This window comes from Panthera tigris, chromosome E1, assembly GCF_018350195.1.
Source record: "Panthera tigris isolate Pti1 chromosome E1, P.tigris_Pti1_mat1.1, whole genome shotgun sequence".
Taxonomy (NCBI): Eukaryota; Metazoa; Chordata; class Mammalia; order Carnivora; family Felidae; genus Panthera; species Panthera tigris.
Window position 1 is genome coordinate 27,623,864 of NC_056673.1, and position 18,158 is coordinate 27,642,021.

The 18,158-nt window shown below is 36.7% G+C and overlaps 1 protein-coding gene across 9 annotated transcripts in view; it reads left to right on the forward strand.

Annotated features, from left to right (window-relative positions):
* The window catches only part of TRIM37 (tripartite motif containing 37), a 147,339-nt gene that overhangs the window by 75,022 nt on the left and 54,159 nt on the right, over positions 1–18,158 (forward strand). For all 9 annotated transcript variants that reach the window (XM_042966059.1, XM_042966055.1, XM_042966054.1 and 6 more), the window contains exons 14-17: positions 1,805–1,919; positions 2,814–3,029; positions 4,270–4,406; positions 7,832–7,917. In XM_042966059.1, the coding sequence (XP_042821993.1) occupies positions 1,805–1,919; positions 2,814–3,029; positions 4,270–4,406; positions 7,832–7,917 (554 nt within the window). The remainder of the gene's footprint in view (positions 1–1,804; positions 1,920–2,813; positions 3,030–4,269; positions 4,407–7,831; positions 7,918–18,158) is intronic.

The following is an 18,158-nucleotide window of genomic DNA, read 5'->3' on the forward strand; positions in this document are numbered from 1 at the left end:
TGTAATATCTTATTATCATTTATACAGCAATGTTTACTGAGTGGCAGTGGGTTAATATTAAGAAAGAATAAGATGGATTTTGTCCTCAGGAAAATCAAGATGAAATGGGTAGATAAAAACAATTTTTTCTAAAAGATAGTGCTATAATAGCAGTATAAATAAATTGCTGTAGGATTCGTGGAGGGGAGGCTTTTAATTATCTTATTGCTCATAATATTTAATGGGAGATCGCTGAAAATTTGAACCTCAATTCAAAATTCTGAAGGAATTTTAAATGTACATATCAGAAAGTTACTTAAGGCTTTTCTACAACTACATATGAATAAATATGTATTTTATTCTCTTTTTGTTAAATGAGAAAGTTAAGGAATTTTACCTGTTGCTTGCTTTTGTTTTGATGATACATATACTAACTAATGATAATGTGTGGGCTTGGCTGTAGTTCATTAGGTATTCAAAAGTAATAGTCTTTTGGAAGTCTTACCAGTGTATACTGAGTAGGCAGTATCCACTTAAGCTAGTGATTGAGTGAATAATCTCTGACCTCTAATGCCTGAGTATGCTTGACTGGAAATAGTTATCTGCTGCAGATAATTCTAGATGGTCAGTAGATTCCTATACTAGCTTTAAAATGTTACGAAAAATGGAATAGTATTTAACATAAAGGTGACAAGACTGGAAAGAGGATTTGCAGGCTTCCAAGTTAGTCTTTTCTCTTGGGACTCTTCCTTTCTTTAGAAACATCTTTACATGTTACTGAAAATTTTTTCATTATAAATAGACTCATTTTCATTCATCTGACGTAGGTAGAGATTCTTTGCATTAGTAGGTATTAGTGTTTTAAAAGTACAGATAACTCTGAAAAGATTGAGATCCTATCACTTACCCATTAAAATCCTTTATTATACTTGGTTTTTTCCCTAACCCTCCTGAAATATGCTGTATTGTGATATATGGAGGGTTGATTTAAGCTGCTATCTGGAGGGGTTTAGAATATAGGTTATTTAGAGGATGCAACTCTTTGGGGGACAGTAAAGCAGTCCTGGGTAGTTGATCCTTTAAATTATTTTTTTATTGAGGAGTAAGAAAAATGGGAACATGAGATGGAGGCAGGAAAGAAAAAAAACAGAGTCTAAAACAAACTTTGCCTATTTTTGTAGTGCCTGGCCTAAGCAAGAAAGGGGAAGGAAAGCATTAGCTTCTTTCTTCCTGCATAGCATGGTCTTCCCATCTCATGATCAACAATGTATTTGAACTAGTAGTTTGGGAGCTTTAACCATGATATGTAATGTTATTTCTTTACAAAAGTATAGTTTGAATTTAGACAACTGACTTGAAGATAACTTTTTTCTTCCAAGTTTTTATTTAAATTCAAGTTAGTTAACATATAGTGCATTGGTTTCAGGAGCAGAGCTTAGTGATTCATCACTTACATATAACACCCAGTGCTCATCACAACAAGTGCCCTCCTTAATACCCATTACCCATTTAGCGCTCTAAACCCCTCCCCACCCCCCCCCACCCCCCCACGCCAGCAACCCTCAGTCTCTTCTCTATTGTTAAGAGTCTGTTATGGTTTGCCTCCCTCTTGAAGAGAACTTCTCAGAACATTATGTCATTCTAATTTGTAAACTATATGCATAAATGGTTGATACCAGCAGCTCTGAATTCAATTTGAATTTTAGTTTTGTTGTAATGTAGTCAAGTAAACTTAAAATTATAGAATTTATAGTTATAGATTCAAGGCTTGGTTGATAATATTTTACTGTTTGGATCACGTTTCATGTGCAGTTCTTCTTTTAAGGTTTCAGGTTCGTTCTCCAACTTTCTTTCAAAAATGCCGGGACCAGCATTGGTATATTACTCAATTAGAAGCTGCACAAACTAGCTATATCCAACAAATAAATAACCTTAAAGAGGTAAGGAAAAAATGTATTTTGGGTTTAGTGTTTCATATTGTGTTATTGGCCTGATACATTTGTAATTAGATTTTGTAATTTTGTAGAAAAGTCCAATTATCTTATTCTCCCATCTACTTCCCACCTTTGAGCCTCTAATTTTACACTCTTCACAGTTTGTTAGCCATTAGCCACATATGGCTATGCAAACTTAATTAAAATAAAAAATTCAGTTCTTTAGTTGCACTGGCCACATTTCAAGTGCTTCTATTGGGCATTGCACATATAGAACATTTCCGTACTGTATTGGACAGTGCTGCTCTCATTGAGGTAAACATTTTTTGTTTTTCTCAATGACTTGAGTATTTCTGTTTTCCATGCTGTCATGAAGTCAAAGGATTCTAAGTTATAGAATAATTGAAAATTGCCACATCTTGAATTTTCACTATTCTTGAATGGAGCATTATGGAGGATCAGTTAAGGAATTTTTATCTTACAGTGGTAAACTACATTATGTAAGGGATTCTTCTTTCTGCCAGTGGAAATTGAGATGGGGTAATAGGATTGAAGTGCTGAGAATGGTTAATAGAAAAGGGAGGAAATATGAATGAATACATGCTTTGAGAGATTTTCATGTTAAGTGTACTATTTAAAACTGCTTATATTTATTGACTTTACAGTTTGCTAATTGTATGTGCAGCTTGGGCTGCATATAAGAAGAATGAGGGTAAATTGGGCAGATTTTTTTTTTTTGCCATAGATTTTTCCATAAGCAAAACCTGGAGGGAGTGAGAGAAATGGTTCAAAAATGTTTTTAGGAACATCTGGATATATCTTTTTACTGAAAATATTTTTACTGTACCAGGGAACTCTTCTTTTGACTCATGTGTATGTGTGCTGTTATTGTTTTAAAAGAGACTTACTATTGAGTTATCTCGAAGTCAGAAATCAAGAGATTTGTCACCACCAGATAATCATCTGAGCCCCCAAAATGATGACACTCCTGAGACACGTGCTAAGAAGTCTGTGCCGTGCACCGATATGCTTCTCCAGGATGGTCCTACTACAGCTTCTGTAAGAGATGTCAAAGAGGATGAAGAAGAGGAGAAGATTCAGAATGAAGATTATCATGTAATAATTAGACTTGTTTTAGATTCATTTTGTGCTTTGTAAGAGAAATGATAAGACCATGGTTTCCAACATATATAGAGGAATCAATATACTGAAAGACTTCTCCATTTATTTTCTTTAGTAGAGTATGCCCTTCTGTAAATATTAAGTCAGAAGTTGAATCAAAATGTTACAAGGCTCTAAAGTTAATTTATTATAGAAAACGTATGTTCTACCAAACAAACTGACACACATTCTGGAAAATATACAACTATACAAATTGTGGAATTAACAAATCTGATCTATTTCCATTCACTAAAACTAGTACAGTACCTTATTTTTGCATATGTAGGTAGAATCATTTAGGATTTGGGAGATAGCCAGGTTTTATGCTAGATAAACAACAACCAGAATGAGAATTTGAGAAGTGATTGTTACTGTTTAAAGTTATGGGTACCTGGGTGGCTCACTTGGTTAAGCATCCAACTCTTGTTTTTGGCTCACGTCATGATCTCATGGTTCATGGGATTGAGCCCTCTCTGTCAGCACACAGCCTGCTTAGGATTCTCTCTCTGCCCCTCCCCCGCTCTCCCACTCTTTCTGTCAAAATAAATAAACATAAAAAAGAATAGAGTTGAAAAGTAAGACAGTGATGCAGAGACCAGCTTTTGTTGTTATAGTTGTTATTTATAAGATAGGACACTTCAAGTATGTACTAAAATGAAGGAGCCAGTGGGGAGAGAGGTAAGTTAAGGTATTGACAAAACAAACTATTTAAGGAGATAATGGAGCACTCAGGTGAAGCAATTAACCCGTGAAAGGGGTGTTAATGGAATTAATGATGGGGTTTGGAGGTAGGGCAGGTAAAATTTGGGGGTATTTACACATAATAACCAGTGTGTTTTTCTATGCAGATAGGTGACAAGAGTTTTATGATGTCCTTGATGTTAGAGATTAGGTCGGACTACAGGATGATGGTTTGAAATGTTACCCTGTGAAGAGCCTCATTGGCATCTGCAGTGGAGTATATGAAGCATCTCTAGTCACATTGAAGGCCTAACTGAAAGTGGCAGCAATAAGTTATTAGTGGAACCAGATAATGTGGTTGTGTGCTGTTCTCTAATGGGCTCAACTGCCTATGCACAGGAGAGAGAATTCTGATCATTTCATTATTCTTTGGTGCTTGGTCCATTGGCTGGATCAGATGATCAATGAGTAAAAACATTTGAGATAGAAGTCTTGTTTCTTTGCCTTGATCTAGCATGAACTTTCAGATGGAGATCTGGATCTGGATCTTGTTGGTGAAGATGAAGTGAATCACCTCGATGGCAGCAGTTCCTCTGCCAGCTCCACAGCAACAAGTAACACAGAAGAAAATGACATTGATGAAGAAACTATGTGAGTGTCTCACATTAACTACCATAAAGCATCTAAGTAGTAATTATTAGAAGCATATTAACTAAATTTGGGCCTAAAAGTGGAGATACTCAGCATGTTTACTTGCTGTAGAGTATCTTATATAAATGAAGGAACTTGAAGGAAAGATAGTTTTCCTTCTTTACACCTCTGGGTTCCAAACTTAGCTTTAGTTTTTCTTTTTAATTTTTCAATTATTCAATTTAAGAAAAATGGAGAAAATGCTAGATAACAATTCCCATATTCCCTTTGTCCAGATTAATTCCCCAAATGTTAATATTTTGCTTAGTTCCTCTTTTCTGTATTTTTTAAAAATATTTTTTGGTGAGACTTTCGAGTTAGGTGAATATACTTTTCGTTGTGTACTATGTTTCCTATGTAACTACAGTATAGTTAATCAAACTCAGGATTTAACATTGATGTAATACTATAATCTGTTACCTTTTAAAAATTTGCCATTGATGTCCTTTGGTCTAGGATCCAAAGCGGTATTACATTACTTTTAGTTAAGTTTCTTTAGTCTTTAATTTGGATCACCTGATCTTTTTTGTTTGTTTGTTTGCTTGTTTATGACTTTGACACTTCAGAGAAAGAGCAGTTCTTTCCTAGCAAGCTTCAATTTGGGAGTTGTCCAAATGTTTCTTCACAATTAAATTAAGATTGTGCACTTTAGGCAGGAGTACTAAAGAAATTATGATACCTTTTCAGGACCTCATATGATGGAGTAGTGGGAGAGCACATGTCTTTTATCTCTGTACCATTAATTTAGATTATTTGGTTTAAAAAATAATTTTTTAAAATATTTATTTATTTTTGAGAGGGAGAGAGAGGCAGAACGTGAGCAGGGGAGGAGCAGAGAGAGAGGGAGACACAGAATCCGAAGCAGGCTCCAGGCTCTGAGCTGTCAGCACAAAGCCCGAGGCGGGGCTCGAACTCACAAACCGCGAGATCATGACCTGAGCCGAAGTCGGACACTCAACTGACTGAGCCACACAGGCGCCCCTAGATCACTTGGTTAACGTGATGTCTGTCAGGTTTCTCCAATCTGAAATTACTAATTTTTCCCTTTGTAGTTAATAAATATCCTATAGGGACATATTCTGAGGCTGTAAATGTCTTCCCACCCTATCACCTGTTCCCCTCATTCCCTCACCCACCTTCCCTCCGGTAACCCTTAGTTCTCTATAGTTAAGAGTCTGTTTCCTGGTTCCCCCCCCTTACCCCCGTCTTTCTGTCTCTCTGTCTCGCGTGTGCCCACACACATTTTCTCTCTTTGCTCATTTCTTTTGTTTCTTTAATTCTACGTAGGATTGAAATAATATTTGTCCTTCTCTGACTGACTTCATTTAGTGTTCATTATACCCTCTAGCTCCATCCATGTTGTTGAAAATTGCAAAATTTCATTCTTTTTGATGGATGAATAATATTCCTGTGTGTGTGTGTGTGTGTGTGTGTACACCAAATATTCTTTATCCATTCATCAATGAACACTTGGGCTTCCATATCTTGGCTGTTGTAAATAGCACTGCTATAAATATAGGGGTGCCTATATCCCTTTGAATTAATGTTCTTATATTCTTAGGGTAACTAATTAGTAGTGCAGTTGCTGGATCATAGAGTAGTTCTATTTTTAACTTTTTAAGGAAACTTCATACAGTTTTCCAGGGTTTACCAATTTGCATTCTCACCAACAGTGTAAGAGGGTACCCCTTTCTCTGTATCCTCCCCGACATCTGTTGTTTTCTGTTGTTAATTTTAGTCATTCTGACAGCTGTGAGATGGTATCTCATCGTGATTTTGATTTGTATTTCCCTGATGATAAGTGATGTTGAGCATCTCTTCATGTGTTTGTGTCTTCTTTGGAAGAAGGTCTATTCATGTGCTCTTCCCATTTCTTCACTGGATTGCTTTTTGTGTGTTGAGTTTGATAAATTCTTTATAGATTTTGGATTCTAACCTATTATCTGACATGTCATTTGCAAATTATCTCCCATTCTGTCAGTTGCCTTTTAGTAGTTGTTTGTTTTTTTTTTTTTTTAATGTTTATTTATTTTTGAGAGAGAGAGAGAGAGAGCATGAGCAGGGGAAAGGCAGAGAGGGAGTCACAGAATCCAAAGCAGGCTCCAGGTCTGAGCTGTCAGCACAGAGTCCGACATGGGGTTCGAACCCATGAACCATGAGATCACGACCTGAGCTGAAGCCAGCGGTTAACCAACTGAGCCACCCAGGCACCGCTAGTTTTTTTTATTGTTTTCTATGCTGTGCAGAAGCTTTTTATCTTAGGTCACAATAGTTCCTTTTGCTTTCATTTCCCTTGTGAGTTCCTTAAATATCCCAAACTAGCATTGGTTAGTGTTGTTCCATATAGCACTCTCTTTATAATAAGTGGGGCATCTGGATGTCTCAGTTGGTAGAATATGTGACTCTTGATCTTGGGGTTGTGAATTTAAGCCCCATGTTGGACATAGAGCTTACTTAAAATCAATCACTAAGTAAATAAGGAAATTAAAAGAAATTTTTTAATTAAAAAAATAAAATAAAGCAATAGTAGTTTTTTTGGTAGGAAAGATTTTGTGAGGACTTTGGTAGGAGGCAACACCCTTTTTCTGAAATACCATCTTAAGAAAACAGTATTTATGGGGCGCCTGGGTGGCTCTGTTGGTTGAGCAGCTGACTGACTCTTGATTTCGGCTTAGGTCATGATTCCAGAGTTGTGGGATTTAGCCCCGCATTGGGCTCCACACTGTATGTCAAGCCTGCTTGGGATTCTCTGTCTCTCCCCGACTCGCATGTGTACTCTCTCTCGTTAAAAAAAAAAAAAAAAAAAAGTAATCATATATGTTAATTTGATCTTTTTTTTTAACCTTAAAAGGTAGTGTTTTAAGCCTAATTTCTTACCATTAAGTTATAAATTCTTTAAAGCTATATAGTTCCTTCTGCTTACAATGGTTCTTATATTTTCTATTTTAAAAATTAAACATTGGGGTACCTGGGTGGCTTAGTCAGTTAAGCGTCCGAATCCTGATTTCAGCTCAGGTAATGATCTCATGGTTTGTGAGGTCAAGCTCTGCACTGGGCTCTGTTCTGATAGGGAGGAGCCTGCTTGGGATTCTCTCTCTGCCCCTCTCTCTCTGCCCCTCCCATGCTCACACTCTGTCTCTTAAAATAAATAAGTAAATTTTACAAAAGAAAAATGTTGCCAACCATCTCGGTGTTTTTGAGAGGTAGTTTGAACATTAACACTACCATGATAATATTAAAAGTCATTGTCCTCATTTCCGTATTGAGAAATAGCATGTCTTACTTTGTAGGAGAAAGCTATGCACTACTGTTTTAAAATTCATCGAGGTGTGACAAATGTTAATTGTCCTTACTGTATAGGAATGATGAATTTTGTATATTCTTAGGTCGGGAGAAAATGATGTGGAATACAACAACATGGAATTGGAAGAGGGAGAACTTATGGAAGATGCAGCTGCTGCAGGACCACCAGGTACAGAGGCTAAGATGCACAAGCTGTTCTGTCTTCTCTTTCCTCTTTATCAAATTTTAATATATGGCAGTCACTGCTCTATATAGCTTATGGTATTGGAAGTGCTATATATGTATATAATATTGTATATTGGAAGTGTCAATATATATTATATATCTTAGAGTGTATACTAATGGTATTTAAAACAGCAATAATAGCTAACATTTGGTAAGTGTTCTTACATACCAAGGATTGTGCACAAGCACTTTTATGTGTACCTTTTCTCATTAATTTCTAACATTCTGTGAGATAGATTTTAATATTGTCTTTTTATAGCTGTACAAACTGGTATGTAGAGAATTTAAGCAATTTGCTCTCATTCACAATTTAGTAAATGAAAGAGGGATTTGAGTTTTGGGTTTGTCTGAATCCAAAGTTCTTGGTCTTCTCTACGGTTATGTATTAATTATCCTTTTATGATATTTGTCTTGTTTATAAATCTAATTTAACTATAGAATAATCTGAATAGATTCATGGACTGTGACTTACAAAGGACTTTTTGAGAGCTCATCTTATGCATTGAAAAAACTTGAGATTTAATTGCCTAGGTCACATAGGTAGCTGTTGGTAGAACTAGTCTAGAGCTCCATATATCATCTTTTTCTTAGATTCTGATTTTTGCCAAACCACACTGTTCTTGTTGGGATGAAGTGGCTCAAATGCTGAGTTTTTCTCTTGTGTTCTTGGACCTGTTTAATTAAGCATGCAAATCTTGGCTAAAATAATTATAAGCTAGCTTTGTATTGCTATTTATTGATGTTGCCCTTGGTACAAACACTGGCATATTCTGTGGCGTGTTTGGATCTCTGAAGACCTCTTAAACATTGGAAGCCTTGCAACTTCCACCCATGCTTTGTACTCTTCCTACTTCTCACTTTTTTCTAGGTGATTTCAGTTCCACTTGTACTTCAATTCTATTTATATGCTGATTACTCTCTAAGTTCTAGCTCTAGCTTTTATTTTTCTCATAACTTCCAGTTCCATGTAGCTGTGTGGTTTTGATGTTAACAGATTCAGTGTCTCCCAAACAAATCATTGTCTTTTTATCTGTCAGCCTGCCTATCAGTAATAGCTCATCATCTTAGTGATTGATGGTGCTATACATTCTTCATCTTTTCCTCTTGCTTAAATTCTGCTTGTAATACATTACCAAAATCTGTTGATTCTACCTAAATAGTGCATGAGTTCATTTGTACTTTACTTTGACATTCCTAGCTAGGCCACTGTCTTTCAAAATAGTCTCTTGTCTGGGTTCCTTGTATCCATTATTCTTCCTTTCATATGCTCAAAATGAGTTCTTTTTCCCCCTTCAAATTTATATCTGATCATGTCACTTCTCTACTCTAAAACCCTTTATTGAATTCCATTTACTTACAGGATAAAATCCAAACTTGCTTAATGGTACAGAAGACCTTTCATATGCTGACTCCTACTCACTTCTGTAGCCTTACATCTCTCACACTTGCCTCTGTCATTTTTTAGTCTAGAGGAACTTCTTTCATCCCCCCAAATGTGCTTCCCACCATGTTCCTTGTGTCTCTCTTCATGCTGGGCGTAGCTCCTATTCCTTCTTAATTTTAGCTTGTATTCTTTTCCTGGAAGCCCTCCTCAACTGTGTGCCCTGGGTCTTTTTCTGCTCCCTCAAATTAACCTATTAGAATATATATTAAACCTGATTACAATTGCTTGTTTACCTGCCCATTATCCCTTTTGGCTCTGAGCTCCACAAAGCTGTGTGCCAAGAAATAAGGCACATCTTAATTTTGTATCCCTGACATTTAAAAATATAATAAGTGATCATTTAATATTTTTCAGATATTGAGTGAATATATTTATTTTTACTAAGTGTTGAATGTAATTTTTAAAGTTTTAAATAGTATAGAAAAATTCAGAGGCTATCTTGGTATAAAATGGAAGATAGGTATATTAAATCAAGGTTACTGAATATTTTCCAGCCTTCTGGGATACTTTTTCTTAGTTAAATCTGTCATTTCCTCTCTTAAACTATATAACAGGGAAATACTTATGTAAAACATTTTTATACATACTGCGTAATGGGTAAATAAGAGGTTATATTTTTCAATTTATTCATTCATTCACCAAATACTTACTGGATGCTTGCCTAGAACTATGTACTATTTTACTATCTGGAGCTATAGTACTGAATAAAAAGACTTCTCTGTTCCATGCTGCTTATGTTCTATAATTATGAGATTGTAATTCATTTATTTACTTTAAAAAATTTTTTTAATGTTTATTTGTTTTAGAGAGACAGACAGGGCACAAGCAGGGGAGGGGCAGAGAGAGGGAGACACAGAATGAAGCAGGCTCCAGGCTCCACACCGTCAGCACAGAGCCTGATGCAGGGCTCAAACCACAAACTGCAAGACCATGACCTGAGCTGAAGTCAGACGCTAAACCTACTGAGCCACCCAGGCACCCCCGAAATTGTAATTTATTATTTCAATAAATAGTTTTGGGGACCTGTTATACCTCAGACACTAAATTGTGGGTGCTGAGGGTACAATAGTGAATCATACCCAAATAATTTTTATTGTATGCTTTTGGGAATTTTAAATACTTGGCATTTGTCAAATGCCTTTCCTATATCAAGATTTTTGGGAAATACAATGAAAATTACTTACTCTTAACATAATTGATAATCTAAAGGTGAATAGATGTATGAGCAGATAGCTAAGAAACGTAAGATAGTACACCTACAAAAGAATCCCAGTTTCTTTAGATATTGCCTCCTCAGGAGGTAGAACATAACTCCCTACCCTTAAATGTGGGCTATGCTTAGTGACTTGCTTAGATGAAAATATAGTAGAAAGGGAGAAATAATTTTATGCCAAAGAAACAGGGCAAACATTATTGTAGCCAAATTATCAAATTTAACATCATCCATGTTGTCATGTTGATAGCATATGTACCCTTGTTATGATGTGTTGAGAATTGTACTTTACATCTGTGGTGTTGTCCTCCCAAAAACCCATAAACACGATCTAACCACGAGAAAAACACCACATGAACCCTTGTTGGAGGAACATTTTATAAAATATATGACCAGTACTTTTCAAAACTGTCAAAAGCAAGAAAATTCTGAGGAATCACCCCAGACCAGAGGAACCTAAGGAGAAATGACCCATCTAGGTGTAATTTGGTATTCTAGATGGAACCCTGAGACACAAGAAGTACATTAGAGAAAGATTAATGAAATCTGAATAAAGTACAGATTTTATTAGTTAATAATAGCATATCAGTATTAGTTCATTAGTTGTGATAAATGTACCATGATGATGAAAGTTGTTGACAGTGGGAAAAATGGATTATGGGATTTATAGGCATACACTGAATTATCTTTGCACCTTTTATAGAAATCTAAAACTATTCTAAAATAAAACATTTTAATATATAAAGAGAATAAAAGCTGAATTAAGGGTGAGGTGGGGCTGAGTGTGGAATGTATTATTGTTATAATTTAATTATGGAAAGTCCATTTCAGGCTTGAGTTTCATATTTCAGAACCACACAATCATCTAAAGAATTATAGCAGTTAAGATGTTAAGTTATCCACTAACTAGAAGATCTTCGTTACACAGAAGCTAGGTATGAGGTAAAATAACATTTACTTAATTTCAATGTGTAGATAATATTAAATAAGGTTATAGCTTGAAATAAATATTTAATGGACTCAGGTGGCCTCATTCCATCAAGAATGCTTTTAGTTTATTCAGTTATTTTCATTAGTTACAAGAGAACTTCTGCTTATATTAAGTACTGAAAATGTAAATAAAAAGTATCATTGTGAAAGTATTCTTTTTATGAAAAAAACTTTTAAATGTTCATTTTTGAGAGAGAGAGAGAGAGAGAGAGAGAGAGAACGAGCAGGAAAGGGGCAGAGAGAGACACACACAATCTGAAGCAGGCTCCAGCCTCCAAGCTGTCAGGACAGAGCCTGATGCGGGGCTGGAACTCACAAACCGAGATATCATGAACTGAGCGGAAGTCGGACACTTAACCGACTGAGCCATCCAGGTGCCCCTTGTAAAAGTATTCTAATCTAGAACATTAGCTAGTTGAATCTTGTTTGAGAACTAAAAGGTTCTAGTAATATGACGCACTTGTATAACAAATTGATGTTATGTAGGTTATTAAAACATTTGTTACTTATTTTGGTTAAAGACCTTTAAGGTTACTTGTTCCACAGGTATTTAATGATTGCCCACTTGGTATCAGGCATTGTGTTGTTCATTGGGATAATAAGATGAATGAGCATTATCTTTCTAAAATGAGAATCTAGCACTAGTGATTACAGAACTTTGTGATTGTAAATACAGATATAGGGTGATACCAAAAATAGAACAGGTAATTAGGAATGAGTGAAAAAGGCTTTAGAAAGGGAGTGGTGCTTGCTTTTGTTCTTGAAAGATGAGCTAAGAGTTCATTAGAGGAGCAGGGAAACAATGAGATTAAGAGTGGAAAGGCATTCCAAGCAAAAGATGCAGCATTGTTCTTTTTAGAAACTTGAAATAATTGAGACTTGATGTGGGGGCAGGCCAGTGGAGACTGGTAAGCAGGAACCCAGATCAGGTAATGGAAAGTTTCATTTGCTAGGCTAAGGATTTGGGGCTTTATTCTGTGGAACCATTAAAGGTCTTTAAAAAGAAGTGTGATCAGATTTGGTTACATAGTGGAAGATGAGTTAAAGGACAAGATTAATTAGAAACTACTGAAATGTTCCAGAAGGGAAAATTATGAGGGCCTAACATAGGGCAATAGTAGTAGGGATGGAGACAATTTTTTGAAAGATGTTAAATAGTAGAATCAATAGGACTTGGGAATCTAACTGGATGAGATGGATTTGGTGGATATGTGGGGATGATTCCTTAAGGTTTCTGGGTTAGGCTGTGCCATTACCTAAGACAGTGAGTCCAGCAGCAGAAGATACTATATTCAGTTTGATCTTTGTTGATTTTGAGAAACCTGTGGGACAATTATGTGTTGATCTCCAGACCCAAATATCTAACTGTTGAGAAGGTCTCAGCTATGTAATCTGGTCTAGAAAGGCACAGTGTTTGTTTGTTTGTTTGTTTGTTTGTTTATTATTACAAACAATATAAATTTTATTAATTGGAATAAATAAATAAATTAAAAATTTCCAAAAGATTTGTCTATAACATATAAAGAACTTCTACAAATCAACAAGAAAAAGGTAAGAGTACCTCCCAGTAAAAAAGGAGAAAAGATTGGAATACACCCTTCATGAGGGAGGCTATTGAGATGACCAATGCACATTTTAAAAAGTACTTAGCCTCTTTCATCAGAGAAATGCAAATTGATATTATGTCTTAGGATCTCTTGAGTATTTATCCTACATGAAGTTTGTTGAGCTAAGCTCCTTGAATGTGGTAGACTAATATTTTTCATCATGTTGGAAGTTTTCAGCCATATTTCTTTGAACATTCTTTCTCTTTGCTCTTGTTTTACCCCCATTATATATATGTTGGTACATTTGATGAGATCCCACAGATCTCTGAGACTCTTCATTTTTCTTTATTTTTTCAGGAAGTATGAAGTAAAAATCAATAAGATACTGTTGCACACCCACTGTAGCAACTAATATATGATAATATTTTTTAAACTGGCAATACTAAATATTGAAGGCATGTAGAGAGGTGGAAACTCTCATACCTTGTCAGTAGGAATGAAAATTGGTAGCACTACTTTGGAAACGTGTTAGGCAATATGTTTTAAAGATGAACATACACATTCCTTTGTATGAGCCAGGGCTTGCCAGTAGATTTTTAGAAGAGTATTTAGAGCAGCATCATTCTTTTTTAGGTGTTGTCATTGTGTGTGTGTGTGTGTGTGTGTGTGTGTGTGTGTGTATGTATGTGTTTTAATTAAGAAAAATAAGCATAATTTACGGGGCGCCTAGGTGGCTCATTTGGTTGAGTGTCCACTTCAGCTCAGGTCATGATCTCATTTGTGGGTTTGAGCCCCCTATTGGGCTCTGTGCTGTCAGCTCAGAATCTGGAGCCTGCTTCGAATTCTGTGTCTCCCTCCTTCTCTCTACCCCTCCCCTGCTCGTTCTCTGTCTGTCTCTCTCTCAAAAATAAATAAACATTAAAAAAATTTAAGAAGAAAAATAAACATGATTTATAACAGTAAAAGATGTGAATAAGCTGGTTTAGGACTAGGCTGTATAAGACCTTGAATGTCATGCTGCTGCACACAGGTACTATGATAAAATCAAGAACTTAGATCAGTGTGACATTTTATTTTGTTTTATTTTATTTTATTTATTTATTTTTAGTGTGACATTTTAGTAGGGGGTTGGCTCAGGAGGTGGGGGAACCTGTCACTGATCGATTTGCTTTTTTTTTTTTTTTTTTTTAATTTTTTTTTTAACGTTTATTTATTTTTGAGACAGAGAGAGACAGAGCATGAACAGGGGAGGGGCAGAGAGAGAGAGAGGGAGACACAGAATCTGAAACAGGCTCTAGGCTCTGAGCTGTCAGCACAGAGCCCGACGCGGGGCTCAAACTCACGGACCGTGGTCGAAGTCGGACGCTTAACCGACCGAGCCACCCAGGCGCCCCTCGATTTGCTTTTTTATGAGGTATTTTATATTTTCTTCATGTGACCTTCAAAAGCAGTTTATGTATTTAGAATTTTAGTAGCTTTATTCTTAGCAGCTAAAAACTAGAAGCAACCCAAATTCTTTCCAAATAGAATAAAGAAAGAAATTGGGGTATATTCATATACTGAGATGCCACACAGCAATAATGAAAATGAGTAAACTGCTACGTATAACAATATAGATGAATCTCTTGAATATAATGTTGAACAAAGAAGCAGGATATTAGAGCACATTATCATTTCATTCATATAAAATTTAAAAACAGGCAAAAGTAATCTATGGTTTTAACCATAGGATGGAGGTTACTTTTGGAGAGGAAGGTAGTAAGCAATTTTAGGAGGCATGGGAAGGTCTGGGGGTACTGATACTTTGTGAACATTTATTAAGCTGAATACTTACGTATAAGACAGATATGCATATACAACACACCCAGTACAATGGCAATATTAGCTCTGAGAGAGGGAAACTGAAATAGATGCTACAGTCTTTGATGTCCTGTGGATAGTTAGTAGAAAGATGGGAACATGGGAGGGAGGGAGTCGCCAAAGAGCATAAACCACGAAGGAAGGGAGTTTTTGTTTATTGGTGAAAGTAAGGCCTGGAAGAGCACTGAGAAACAGGAGAGGGCTGCTGTTAAGTAAGTCCATTTAACATGGAAAAATGGGCAACTTCTACTTTTAAAGAAGAACTAGATACCAGGGCAGTAGATAAAATATACAGGGCTGCTGAGTTACTTATTATCCAGTCAGTACCACCTGGGCAGCTTTTAAGAAAAAGATCCTGGATCCCACTCCAGTATTCTTTTTCAGACATCTGTGGTGGAGGTAGGGATCTGTAATTTTTTTTTTTTTCTTTTTTTAACATTTATTTATTTTTGAGAGACAGAGTGAGACAGAGCACGAGTAGGGGAGGGGCAGAGGGGCAGGGTGGACACAGAATCTGAAGCAGGCTCCAGGCTCTGAGCTGTCAGCACAGAGTCCAACACGGCGCTCGAACTCACAGACTGTGAGATCATGACCTGAGCCAAAGTCGGATGCTTAACAGATTGAACCACCCAGGTGCTCCAGGGAAACTGTAATTCTTTTTTTTTTTTTTTAATTTTTTTTTTAATGTTTATTTATTTTTGAGACAGAGAGAGACAGAGCATGAACGGGGGAGGAGCAGAGAGAGAGGGAGACACAGAATCGGAAGCAGGCTCCAGGCTCTGAGCCATCAGCCCAGAGCCCAACGCGGGGCTCAAACTCATGGACCGCGAGATCGTGACCTGAGCTGAAGTCGGATGCTTAACCGACTGAGCCACCCAGGCGCCCCAAGAAACTGTAATTCTTAAAACTCCTCAAATGCAGCCTGATTTGGAAACTTCCTAGTAAAGGAAAAGAGTTAAGATGTGTTCTTTTTTTTTTATTTATTTGTTTGTTTGTTTGTTTAAAATTCGCATCCAAGTTAGTTAGGATACAATGCAATAATGATTTCAGGATGAGAATCCAGTGATTCGTCACCTATGTATAACATCCAGTGCTCATACCAACAGTGTCTTCCTAATAATGCCCCTTGCCTATTTAGCCCATCCCCGCACTCAAAACCCCTTCAGCAACCCTCAGTTTGTTCTCTGTATTTAAGAGTCTCTTATGTTTTTGTCCCCCTTACTGTTTTTATATTATTTTTGCTTTCCTTCCCTTATGTTCATCTGTTTTGTATCTTAAATTCCACATATGAGTGAAGTCATACGATATTTGTCTTTCTCTAATTTCGCTTAGCATAATACCCTCTAGCCGAGCAATATTCCATTGTGTATACACACACACACACCCTACATCTTTATCCATTCATCAGTAAGATGCAGTTTTAAGGTGGAGAGGGGATAGTTTTCTGCTTTTTCTTTTTCTTTTTCTTAAGAGTTCAGCTTTTTCTTGAGCATGTTACAAAGGTTTAATCAAAAAGACCAAAGCCCATATCATCATCAGACTCCTCAGATTCTCTTTTCTTTGCTTTCACTTTCTTTTTTTTTTCCCTTCTATCCACATTTCTATTTTATTCCTGTTGCAGATAGGTGTGTGTGGTTTTTTTAAGTAATTATTTAATTTTTTTTTAATTGCAGTTCTTTGCTTCCACTTTCTTTTTCTCAGCTGGGGCAGCAGCATTAGAGGAGCCCAGACCTCCTGCTGGTGTAGCACCAGCTTCTGGGACAGGTCCACCAGCCCCTGCATTACAAATGAGGCTCCTAATGTTGACATTGGCCAGGGCCTTTGCAAACAAGCCTGGTCAGAAAGGTTTAACATTTATACTGACCGCCTTGATGAGGACATTCCTCTTATCCTCCATGGTGTCATTGCAGGATGAGGGCCAAGTAGATCCAAGTGAGCTCCTGAGATAGAGGCCATGGCACAGGTGAATGCTGAGTGGTGCTGCCAGGCATGGTGCTAGTCACCAAATGAAGTGAGAGCCTTCCTACAAAGGACCAAGCAGTTGTAGCAGTTTGAGAAAAAGGGGAGTTTTCTGCTATTTTTAATAGGAGTTGAAGGGGTACCAAGGCTGGGAAGAAAAATTTGCAGTAGGATGATAACCTCATAAAGAGGAAGAGGAAGAAGTTGGAAAAGGTGAGGATGTGAATATAGATGGAATATATATAAGTAGATAATTAGCTTGAAGCTTGTGAATAATTGGAACTTTTCTACTAAGTTATTTCCTTCCAGATCTCTTTGAAAAACTCATGAATAGTTGGAACCTGGTTATTTTATGTTATGTTTATATTATCTATTTTAAGACTTTGTTGAATGTAACACTTTAAAATTTTAAGTTTCTTTAGAACATATTTAAATAGTTTTATTGAAGGAGGTCAGTTTAAACCACCATTTCTGTACCTGATATTTGCTAGGTATTTTACTAGGCACTAGAAACAAGTCCAGTGGTTTCTTTAGCTTAAGGAGCTTAGTCCAGTGTAGGTGATACAGATATCACATTGCTCATAGGTGTCCATACTGTGCATCAGTCATTAACAAGTTCAGTCTAGGGGTGTCTGGGTGGCTCAGTTGGTTAAGTGTCCTACTCTTGGTTTTGGCTCTAGTCATGATCTCACGGTTCACGAATTTGAGCCCTGTGTTGGGCTCTGCGCTGTCAGCACAGAATATGCTTTGGATTCTCTCTCTCTCTCTCTCTCTCTCTATCTCTATCTCTATCTCTATCTCTATCTCTATCCCTATCTATCTCTTTATCTCTCTCCCTCTGACCCTACCACTCCCCTGCTCACTGTGTCTCTCTGTCTCTCTCTTTCAAAATAAATAAATAAACTTAAAAAGTCCAGTCTAAAAACTCCTCAAGAAGAGTACTGTTTTGGTGTCTAGTTTCTTGAGATCTGTGATACTGTGGGGATTTGTCTTTCTTTGAAGACCACTGGGTTATGGGATATATCCTCCTTTTCCGCACCCTTATCTCCCTTATTGTGTATATTATATATGTTATCACCTTTTTATTTCTAGGCCTAAGGGTGGGGTTGAGGGTTCCTCCAGAATTCTGGATAGTAATAAGGCCAGTGCTTAGTCACTGTGCTTCTGTATAC